The sequence below is a fragment of the Prionailurus bengalensis genome, chromosome A1 (assembly GCF_016509475.1).
Source record: "Prionailurus bengalensis isolate Pbe53 chromosome A1, Fcat_Pben_1.1_paternal_pri, whole genome shotgun sequence".
Classification (NCBI taxonomy): domain Eukaryota; kingdom Metazoa; phylum Chordata; class Mammalia; order Carnivora; family Felidae; genus Prionailurus; species Prionailurus bengalensis.
The window spans coordinates 203,000,913-203,013,389 of record NC_057343.1 but is presented as its reverse complement, the minus strand read 5'-3'; the positions used below and the strand labels follow the sequence as shown (position 1 = coordinate 203,013,389).

Here is a 12,477-nt window from a genome sequence, read left to right as displayed (position 1 = left end):
GAAGTAATTACCCCTTCTCTAAAGCTTCTGTCTTGAAGTCATTTTTATGAAATAAAATTAATTCATCACCTATTCTACTTCTGACCGTTATCATGGAAGTTTAAAAATTCATTCTTGGAAAATTCTTATTGCCCAAGTAAGTTTATTTGAGGAAATGAAGAATCATCTAAAACGCAATTATTTCTTTTTAAAGGACTTTGCAACTGCTGTCCTTTAATGTTCTATTTTCACTTCTACAGCTTAGCTACACTTGGCGCACTTGCGTTCTAATGTGAAGTACCAGCATTAAGTAAGAACGTCTTGTATAGTCAGACTACGTAGAGCAGCCAGAGATAAGAGAGAAAATGCAGCACTGATCACAACAGAGTGATGATGAGAGGGCAGGCATGGCAAAAGAGCAGCGGCAGAGAGTGAAGTCATTTCTAAGAGTGTCGCAGATGAGAAAATAAATGATTGAGGCTGGAGTGGGGCTGGGAAGTTTAGAAGCTAAAGAACGTAAAGCCGAAGCTGGTGTTTCCTCCACGGTAGGCTTCGTATAGCAGCCACTGTGGGAAAATGCTTGCAAGGCCAGAGACACGGGTGCTTCCGGCATCACAAGCCGTGCTTTATGTGGGGGTGAAAAAGTTGAAATTAAGAAAGGAAGGAAGGGGAAATCGGGGCACGATTGAGCATAATCATGTGGTTAGTAATGCAGACACATTATTAAATCCAGCAGAGAAATGACTCCTTCGCTATTGATTCCCTTCAGCTGTACTTTGGGTGCCAAATAACATTTCTAAGGTGGCTTAAGTGATTTTTTAATGTTTCGTCTTTTTAAATGCTTTATGTTTCTTTTTTGCATTTCAGCTATGAGGATGGCCAAGTCGGAGATGCAAATATTAACACGCAAGAAGGAGGCATTCACAAAGAGATCCTTCGAGTAATTGGTAATCAAACCGCTACTGGGTAAAGGACCACCATTTAATTAACGTGATTTGAAAGCCTTCCTCGGGTTCAAAGCTGGATTTTGAACTGAAGAAGATGATAAAATAATTTATTGTTATTATAAACAAAAGTAACCCTTTGAATACTGATTTTTTTCTTAGTATTTCTAAGTATCTCATTAAACATACCTAAAATGGTATACAATTTATCAATTGTAGGGTTATGGAATCTAGTAATAAAATTACAACAGCACTTAAACTTAAGTTTGGGTTGCTCACACAATAAACAGATTGAAAAAACAGTTTTGTGCTGATATTTTTATATTAAACTCTTTAATTGGAAATTTGGTATTATATACCGACATTTTAGGTTACCAAAATAGAACTGAGAACATTTTATAATGACGTCTAAATCTATACAATACTTTGCAATAAGTCTGTTTGCACATTCCGATGTGCTATTTAATTAGTGGTATGAACATTCAAATGTTTGGGGAGGGGATGTTTCCTATTCTCCTGTTACTTTTTTCTTAAACAAAAACAATTAGGTCTTAGATGCAGTGCTTTGCCCAAGAGTATGTAATGTACATATCTATAGATTCATGCATCAAAATGTGTGTGATGGTGCATATATGTGTGTGTATACACATATATGTGTATTGACAACAGAGATGGCATGGCTCCATGATTCCATTCCCATTTAATGAGAAGAAAATAATATTCAGTAAGCAGGAAATCTGGACATAAACCAAGATACGAGTCAAATTTATCACCATTCATTCACTGAAAATATTTACAAACAATTTTTCTATTTGTTTAAATAATTTTTCCTTCAGTTAAAATTCAACTCTTTTATAACGTTCTCTAACAATTATAATTTGGGGAACACAGGTGCCCCAGGTGGACTAAATCTATATTCAAATGATTATATGTTTAAAAGAAGGGCCTCAGAATTTAAACAAACAGTATATATTTTTTATTTACTACAATGGAACATTTTTACAATTTATTTATACCACACCAGCATTTTTATATTTTTTCATCTAATACCTCTGCTTATGTTTTTTCGTATTGAGAAAGAAGACAAACTTTGAAGTTTCTTTTATATTAAAAGAACACAAATAGATTTATAGAGAATAATAGCACCAGCTCTCAGCATTTTCCTTTCAAGAGTCATGTGCTCATCAAAATCATTTCTATTTCTTTGGGTCCTGAAGTTATTCTTGCTCATTATAAGTTTTAATTGACAGTGTTTTATTTCCTACGTGATATCTTTGGAATAAGGCCATTCATGAGAGCAGTTTAATTAACAAGTCTGCCACTCTATTCAGACCCTGAATCAAGGCTCATATCTGATTCTAATTTATTTAGAAAGAAAAAAAAAGTAAAAATGTATAGTCATTTGCAAGTATAATGTTATAACTTCTGTGTTTATTTCCTTTGGCACACAAGGTGAGCAAAAAGGTCACACGCATCGCTAAGGGTTGCTACTTAAGTATTTACCTATTGTTTGTTTCCTTATATTGTAAATAATTGATAATGCCACTTATTTCTGCAAAAATAGACTTGAAGCGGTTGAGATATTAATCATTGTGATAGGATCCACTTAAAACATTGATCCATTCCGACTTGGGCCTCCAAACTCAAAGCCAGACTGAGGCATAGTAGGGCATAGATCTAGCATGTCACTTAGTACTCTGTGACCAGATATTTGAAGACTTTCCATGGGACAAGCGGACGACTTGCTTCTTTCTGCCAAGACTCCCCAAGTCTCCCAAATCCCTTTGACTGCGTTTTAAAAACATTTTTAAGCGTCAAAATTACTATTTTCAAATTAATTTTGTGGCACGTTCTATATATAATATAGTTGTGAAGACGTAATGGCAGGATTTGGAAGTTGAGGTCTCGGAACCCCACCTGTGTGGCCACTGGCAGCACTGAGGCAACTCCAAAAACGCCCTGTAGCGCCCCCCACCAAGCATAGTTTTCGAACCATGGACCTAATCCATTAAGGTTTTACTTAACAGTTGAGTGATCTATGAGGAGTGTAGTATCAGAATCTGAACTGGAATGGGTGGCTTGGAGGACTCAGGGGAGAGTATTTTAGGGAGGAAAAACTGGAAGAATGCAAACCTCTACCACCAGTTTAAGAATAGAACTTGGATGTAAATTTTTTAAAAAATGAAAAGAAAACAATAAAAGTAGATTCACCTCTTAGAGCAGGGGAAGCAGTTGATAGTTTTAATGCCCACTAACTATTACAGACAATGGACATCTGTTATGATAATAAGATGTCTCCAAATAGTAACTAATTGAATGCTATTGCAGTGCAAAATGACAGATTTTAAGTTTGTTTTGAAAAATTAAGTGTCAGAATCTCTGTAAGCAAATATTCAAAGTATGAGAGCCAATCTTTTAATTGAACGTTTTTGATATTGGGGTTACTATAGTATACTGATACTTACCTTTATTTTTAAATAATCCAATTTCAGTATTAGTTAATTAATAATATTAATTAATATTCATCAATAAATGAATCATGCTTCCAAGTAGGTCTGTAAGATTTAGAAGTTTAAACATTATCATGCCTTGATTCAGTCACCCCATTAAGATATTACCTATTGACATATTTGATGATTCCAAACATGTGATATTGTATTGTATTTATATAATATTTGAAGTCTGTTCACTGATGCTTTGTAACAGTTGTATTAATTGTGTAGTCATTACTACTTAGCATTAACCCACTGAGCAAAGGTAATCATTTATTTTCATTCTTGAAGTAGGGAAAGAAGAACCTTAATTTATTAGTTCTGCTTTTTCCTACATTACTGATTTTTGTAAACATTTCACTATGAGTGATTTGTCCTTTTCATTGTCCACTGTATTGGAAAAAAAAAAGAAAATGAGTGAACATTTGAGAAGAGAAAAAAGTAATAATATACTTAAAACCTAGTGCTATAGAATACATTATGGTAAGGTACCTTGGGTGCCTTAGATTGCATTATGTTGAAATGATTTTTATTTTTATTTTCTCTTCAGCAAATCTCAGTCAAATGTCGGATTTGAAGGTGGTTTTTAAATTTAAAATTTAAATGAGTGCCACCTCCTTAAACTTAGTATCATTAATGTGGTGTAAGAAACCAACCCAAAAACTATTGCTAATGTTCTGAATATTTTGCATTGAAAAATTTAAGAGTTTAAAAAAGAAATCTCTCAGTTATTCTCCACTTTGCTAAAAGAAGGGAAACTTTTAATACGCAGTATAAATTTTTAATATCATTGAAAGAATTCCAGCACTACTTTATACCGTAGTATCATAACTTGCCAGAGGGCATGGTGTCGAAGAAAGTTTTAAGGAAAAATCATCATCTTTGTAAATGTCTGGATGCCTTTCATCAGATAGTGATTTAATATGTCATGAAGGGCCACTCAACCTTGGACTGTCTACCACTTAAATATGTGGATTTCATAGTAGCACTTGAAGCACATTTAAAAAATACTAGGATGTTATTCGATTGTTCCGCTGAATTCTTCATTCTAACACTACCTCAAGACAATTGACAGACCGTTTGTTAAGGTAAACTGGGTTTCCAGTATAAGGAACGCATAAAATTTTGCAAATGGAAGTTATCAAGTAATTCAACAGTCAAGACTGTGCTGGACATAGATATTGTCAGTTACCTCTTGACAGTGCAGTAATACAGATATTTCAGTCACTGGTGATGAACGACATAGCTAACTAACACCCAGTGAGTTATGTGAAGGGGTTTCAAGTTGCAAAATCTGAATATAAGTAGTCCCCTTTAAGATTGGTTTTCTCCATAGGCCAATTTTATGTCCATTCACCTAAGCCACAAACAATTGCCCACTTACAGTTAAAGGATTAACATACTCAACTGCTTTGCCAGAGTGGCAGACTGAATATTCAATTATTTTGGCATTGAATGCCTGCTAAATTTTTGTCAGATTAAATATAAATTTGATGTATATTATTGTCCAGTCAATTTTTCCTGGAGATTTTGTATACACTATGATATATTAGGATAAGTTTTTGTAGGTTGAAAGAATTTCAAGTAGTTTTTAGACAAAACATATCCATGAGTGTGAAAAAGCTGTGTTGAGGAATAGATTACATTACACATTTACCAGCAAGTCAGTAAAAAAATAGTGCTTATTTACATAGTCAACATAATTTAATGTTCTAAAAATATTTTCTTCAATCTGCCCAATATCTAATGTATCATTTGAGATTTTTAAAAATGCAGCCACTCCTTTATGTAAACATTAAGATATGCCTATGTTTCTTTAACTATCCAGCCTTCTTTACAATAAATTTCTTGACTTCTGTGCACAAAATAGTAGTATTGCAACCTGCTATTTAGCCTTTGGTGCCTTAGAGTTATTATAAATATTTAACAATATGTACATAATGTAAATACTGCCAAGAGATCACTAAGGCCAAATATTTTCTCTATTCACTTTTTATTGCACTTGCTTTCTATTGCTACTTAAGCCTCTTTTATCCAGCTTTGTAATAGTTCTAACATTGTAGCCAATGTAAATGTTTACTTTCAATAAATCTGAATTTGTTCAACAAGTATGGTATATGTGGGCACTATTTTGAAAACTCGGTGAGACCTTAGCTACTCCTCACGATGAATCTTGCTTCTGGGGACCAGATATTTGAAGTTCTCAACAAACTCTAAAAATGATGTTGCCCTTTTCACTTGTAAAGTACTTCTAAAATAGGAGGGAATAAAAGAAAAAACCCATCTTGTCAGCATTGCCCCAGATAGTCGTGATAGATTTAATTGGTCATGTTAATTTCAAATTCTGTCAAGAAACAGAGGATTGAAACAAAAGAGTTTTATACGTTTTGTATATATGCTTTGTAAACACCTCAGCATACTGTCAAAAGGAGTACTTCACGTGAACTATCTTGAATTTTCTAACCTGACTTGATTAGTAATTGGAAAATGATTTTTAAACCACTACTTTTTGTAACATACATCTTATTAACTAAGACCTTAGTCCATAAACAAATTTGGTTTTCTAAACACATTAATAGTAAATATGAGGAACTAAGTTTATATTCTCATAAGAGATAAAGTAATTTTTTTTACTCCTGTTACATTTATAGCTGAGAAACCATAGATAGCAAACTTCTGTTTATGTCAGTTACTCTAGAAATACTTGTTAAGAGTCTGTGATGCATATTCACAGTCACGATATTCTCTTATATATATATATATATATATATATATATATATATATTTAACGTTTATTTATTTTTGAGGGACAGAGACAGCGTGAGTGGGGGAGGGGTAGAGAGAGAGGGAGACACAGAATCTGAAAGAGGCTTCATCCTCCAAGCTGTCAGCACAGAGCTCGACCGCGGGGCTTGAACTCATAGACCATGAGATCATGACCTGAGCCGAAGTCAGACACTCAACTGACTGAGCCACCCAGGCGCCCCCACAGTCACAATATTCTTATAAGAAATAGCGTTAGAATTTGTGTTGGCCTTAAGGAGCCTTCAGTCTGTTTGTGAAAAGCAAAAACATGTTTGGAAATAATTCACGAATCACATAAAAACAACACTATTGAATGGAAAAGACCAAAATGCAAACACCGCTTAGAAGAACAGATGAACCACATCATAGCTACGGGGGAACCACCATGGGAGACCCATGGTGCTAGCTGGCCCCTCAGTATCCCATTGGCCTTCCCCAACCCGAAGCCAAGCCTTTCAAAACAAAAAGGAGAGGAGCACTGGCACATGATGAGAAGTTGGCTTACAGATGCAAGGGTCTTGAGTGAACCTACAAAAACTCCCAAATAACTTGAATCCGTTCAACTAGAAACTGCAATGCAAGTGACGTTTTGAATCCTTTCATTAGTGTTAACGAGTAGTGTATTACTAATTTCTGTTTACTTATTCACCGGATACTCTTTGTAATCCTTTTGCAACAAAGTTATAATAATTTACTTGCATGTCTGTTTCTTCTTTGTTGTAATTAATACATGTATTAGAAAGCACTTCATTTTTTTAATTTTTAGCTTTCGATTCTTCACATTTTTGATAATCTCCTTGTGACTTCTCAGTCTTACTGACTTCTGGCGCTTCCATTCCCTCTGACACATACCTGCATTCCTCCTCACAGGAATATAGTTGGCAAGAGTGTATTTCTACATCCTAGGCTAACTTAAAGTCCCTTTAAGCCTGCTCTTTTGGAAAGTCAACGTTGAGGATCCCTGAGGATTGTTGAGTATTTATTTGGCCTCTATTTCTGTTCCCAACCTCCAGGTCTCTCTTTTTAATTATTTCAGATAGTAGTGACGTCTAACTTGTATCAAGAACACTGAAGATTTCAAAGCTATCAAACATACATAGTTTAAAAATCATGTATTCTTGAATTTCAGATAAGAGAAATTTTGATTACATAGGATTTGCTTTAGCACTTTATAATTTAGAAAGCACGTTCACGTAGATTGTCTCATTTACCCTTCAGAGTAACTATGTAATGTGTTAGCAGATTTAACTCTTATAGATAAGAAATTAAATAGCCTATCAAATGGGTCACTAGGCTCCAAACCTAGGATCAGAGTTTCTGAGTCTTCCTCTCCGTGCTCTTTCTTTCTCATAAACCTTGTTTATTATTTCTGAGATTCCAGATCCGCAAAACAGAAAACAAGTGTAAGAATTTCAGTAGACCGGGGGGGGGGGGGGGGGGGGGGTGAGTCAATGAAGATTTAGTTCTGATTGCCTTAAAGAACTCTACCAGGGAATCATTAAAACCATTCATCGGCTAGGTGTGATCTTATTCTGGAGAGCCTGGAGGGAAAGAAGTCTGCACTTGATGTAATTGCAAATGGAAAAATCATTGTCAGCTCTGGGTGAGTGACATCATGGAAACGGGGTTTTGGAACTATGCTGGCAGCCATGTTCGGAAGGATCTCTGAGAGAGGCAGAAAGCAAGAAGCTTTAAATTGGTTTTAGTAATTCTCACAGGTACAAGGGCCTGAGAGGAGGAACCGAGAGAAAGAATGGGTAGACAAGACATAAGACTTAGGAAAAAACAGTAAATTGGTAAACAAGAGGTTCAGTTTCCATGTTAGCATACCTTAATATAACTTGAGAATCATTTTCCTCTGAATTTTTTATTGGAGATACCAAGATTCTCTTACTCCTTTTAGTATTGGGGAAAGAGAGAAGAGCTAACTCAAGAGCGTCTCTCTACATCAAGTCTGTAAACACATATCCTGCATGTGAAGAAGGGTGTGTGTGTGTGTGTGTGTGTGTGTGTAGGATGTTCTGATCCACAAGAGGGCATGTTTGTGAATGCACTTCACCCTTCACCCTTCACCTATGAAACCTATAAATACTGAGATTTGTAAGTAGTTGCAGTAGGTTAATAAATCCCATATCTGGTTTGGTATGATATGTCATTTCCTGGATCCATTGAATTGTGTGCATGTTGTCAAATTGCGGGTGTGTGTGTGTGTGTACAAAGCACTATATCCTAGGAAATACTTAAGATTCACTGCCCAAGATGATGGTACCTTCCTCTACATGCTCCACTTGGAAGACACTGTCCACCGTGAATGGCTCCAACTCCCACCTGTAATGATGATTCCTAAGCTGCACCTCTTGGTCCTGTCTGTCTCCTGGGCTTCAAATTGGTAGGATCAAATGATGGTAAACAAACATCTCTTCCTCAGTGTTCCAGAGATAACTCACGGGTGTCCCCACCCCCCAGCCATTCTCCTCTCCTTTCAGACTTCTCTCAGTGAACCAATGAATGGCCACCCCATCCACCTGTTTACTCAAGCCGGGAGACAAGTCATTTCCTGTTACCCTCCCTTTCACTCAATCCCCACCAATTAATAACCAAGCCATTTAATTTCTCTTTGTAAGTGTCTTGAGTGCGTTCAAGTATCTTGATCTCTCCTGTGACTTCCTTTGTTCACTTTTACGTGGGTTATATCAGTAACTTCCAGTGGCTCTCCTTCACTGAATCTGGCGCCTTCTACCCAGAACAGATATCCAGCCAGCACATATGAGTACAGCCTTATGATTGCTAGGATACTGAATACCTCTGTATGTTAGTAAATAGACACTCCAGTGGCACATGTCTGGAGAAAGCAACTAAAGAGTTAACTCGGGAAACATCAGACCCTCCTGCCCTTAGATCCCCGCTAAATAGGCTACTAGATACTTTTAATATCACAACCGGCTCTAGTTAAAGTGATCTTTCTAATTATTTTAATGTTTATTTATTTTTGAGAGAGACAGAGACAAAATGCAAGCGGGTTAGGGGCAGAGAGAGAGGGAGACACAGAATCCGAAGCAGGCTCCAGGCTCTGAGCCATCAGCACAGAGCCCGACGCGGGGCTCGAAATCACGAACTGCGAGATCATGACCTGAGCCGAAGTCGGACGCTCAACCGACTGAGCCACCCAAGGTGCCCCTAAAGTGATCTTTCTAAAATGCACACTTGATTTTGTAAGCCCTTTACTTAAAATCTTTCAACGTCTCCTAACATATCTTTCAAAATAAAACTTCTGACCCCTTCTCTTTATTCCCTCTCCAGCCTCATTTTTCACCACCACCCCTGTGATGCTTATACTCAGCACTGGAGCCACACTGAATTATACGCAGTCCAGAGAACAGCCCATTGCTACTCACTTCCCCTCACATGCTTTCTCTTTGCCCAAGACAGCCCCACTCCCCATTTCCAATTTTTACCCTCTTAGCTTTAATCTCTTCTCACTTCTTTCAACACCTTCCCTCTTACTCCCAGACTGGACCAGATGATTCTTCTAAATCTCCGAGTATCTGACCAGAGCTCATCTATCTCACTTAGCACACAATGAAAAGGTTTATTGACTGCCTGCTTCTTTCTTCCCCCTAGTCACCCCTCTTCCTTGCTACCAGGCACAGATTATTTTCGGTGCCTTAGTATGTACATAAAAACTAACTTACAAACGTCTATCTGATGAAGATCGTCTTCAAATACAGTGACCTTAAAGCCAAAAATCTTTAGAATATGTCTTATAGTTGGCACATAATATATTCATAAGTCTAAACAGCTACTCAGCAGGAGGAATCTAACAAGCCACATCACCATCACCGTCATCGTTATCATCGTCATCATGGGCGCCAGCTCCAACTCCATCAGCTGAAGAAAATCTAGAAACCCCTGGATGTTGCTAACATCTACTCTCTCTTGTCACCCTTGACAAGACCCTTGGACCAAGCAATAGCTGGATTGGAAGGTCATTTAGAGGCCTCAGAATGAAACAGAAGACCGGATACTTGCAGATTTATAATTTAATGTCAGTAATTTGCATAATCAAAGAATCATTGCTTTGCTAAATAATTACCTTAAATAATGAGCTTCTTTAGCATATTTAAGAGTTCATTTACAGGTCATTAACTACTTGACATACATAGAAGAGAGATACTTTAAGCTAAAGTACTAATCCTCATTACCAATAAAAATAAATCAGTGATGGAATTAAGTACATCTATAATTATAAGGCAATGGTGAAATAAGGTTCCTTCTAAAGGAATTGCTTGCTTCTAACATGGTATAAATTGTAACGAACCTGAATTTTATTATACTTACTACTTTGTGACATCTAACTAAATTTTTGCAGCTGTGTAATTGGGAACATTTCTATTCTTTATGTGTTTCTGGGTTAACTTCTGGGATACGTATTTCTTAATAGTTGTAGGCTTATAGCATAATCAATATTCTAGTGCTGAGCTCCAGCAGCGGTAAAGCAGTGTAGCTTTCTGCAATTTATTATTATTTGGAATCTTTTCCCCTGAGTATATGCCTATTGCAAATCTATCCATAATTCAAGGCCAAACTCATGTACCCTCAAGTACATGAATACTTTCTGGATCACCCAGCCATAAATGATGTCTCCCTGCTCCAAATTCCTGCAATGCTTTATAGTTTTCTTGGAGCACTGACATAGTTAACACTGTTTTTGGTGCTTTTTGTGTAAAAAAAAACTGCATTCCTGAACATCATACTCTAGGTACCACCACCATTAGTCCCTCTTTGCTAATGTTAGGTTAATTTCCTAACTTTAATCTAGTAAACATTCAGTGTTTAATTTTATAAAGCCTTGTAATTAAATAGCATTTTAAAATTTCTGCTAGCATTATTGAAGAAAGTGACAAAGAGTGAGGCCCATCACTTTGGACGGAAGGTGACCGCAGTCCCTCCCCATTTCTATCAGACCTTTTCCACTTCTGCTACCTAACCGGGATGATTTGGGAGAAGGAACAGCACAGTGTTACCATTTAGCTACGTAATAGAACAATGAACAATATTGATCCACCACTTTCCATTCTCCTTATGGGAGTTTCCTTAATTTGTAGAGGGTGAAAGGGACTGGTCACACGTTGCGCATGAGGCAAGATGCCAAGCTACATATAGACATTCAAAAATCATCAGACAAATGCATGATTTGCTTTTTAGTAAACAAGTTTTTAAAAAGTATGTAAGCGGATAGTAATTTCATAAACAATGATTTTTGTTTTCTACTATTGTGTGAGTGACATCCGTTTCCAGAGATCAAGAATGCTAGTTCAGCTTGCACAATTCTAAGAATGAGGGTTTGGAATGGTGCACCAGCACATTTTCCCATTTTCCCATCGAGATAGCAGTGCCGATGGCTCGCTGACTACCTTATTTCTGTCCAAGGCACCTCCATTCCCGAAGTGACCATGTCGAAAACAATTTCCCTTGCCCACTATATCCACTCAGTCTCCAAGAACTGTCAAATCTCCATGCAAAATATCTCTGCTCCCCTGGAATGCAACAATATTCGTCAGTTCTAATACTTTATCTATTCAAAACGTGTATTTTTTAGCCCAGTGTGGACGCCAGTTTCTGTGACACATGTTCTCCAGATGCTTGTTTTTATCTTCAAGAGGTGGTTCCTGCCTTAAGAGTCCACAATCACTAAGAGAGTACAGACTGGGGCAGTTACAATTCAGGATGCTGCACGATGTGACAGGTGGGGACATGGAAGGAAACCTCTCATCGACTCATAGACCTCCTTGTCAAGGTCCTGTCCTGCCCTTGCCCTGCCCTGTTGTAGTTTCTCATTACTGCATGGACCACACATTCTAACACAGCATCCAAGCTCTGAAGAGACGGAACAGTTTTCCACCTGGACATATGTATCACCTCAGATGACTTTTATTTCCAATCAAACCAGGATCCCCATTAATCCCTGAATCCACCACACCTTGGACTTTGTTAATTCTATGTCTTTCCTCACCCCCATTTCCCTGTGACTCAAATCATTCTACCCGTTACCACCATCCCGTCAGTTGGTTTTAATCTCTAAAAATCTCAAAGCAGGGGTACCTGGGTGGCTCAGTTGGTTAAGCATCCAACTCTTGGTTTAGGCTCAGGTCATCATCTCATGGTTCGTGGATTCGAGCCCCCAGTTGGACTCTGCACCATCAGTGCTTGGAATTCTCTCTGCCCCTCCTCTTTCAAAGTAAATAAGCAAACTTTAA

The 12,477-nt window shown here is 37.3% G+C and overlaps 1 protein-coding gene across 1 annotated transcript in view; it reads left to right on the top strand.

Moving 5' to 3' along the window:
• The window catches only part of PARP8 (poly(ADP-ribose) polymerase family member 8), a 180,584-nt gene extending 175,061 nt beyond the window's left edge, over positions 1–5,523 (top strand). Inside the window, 1 exon segment of the mRNA XM_043598792.1 lies at positions 847–5,523. Coding sequence (XP_043454727.1) covers positions 847–949 — 103 coding nt within the window. The 3' untranslated portion in view covers positions 950–5,523.
• The last annotated feature ends 6,954 nt before the right edge of the window (positions 5,524–12,477 follow it).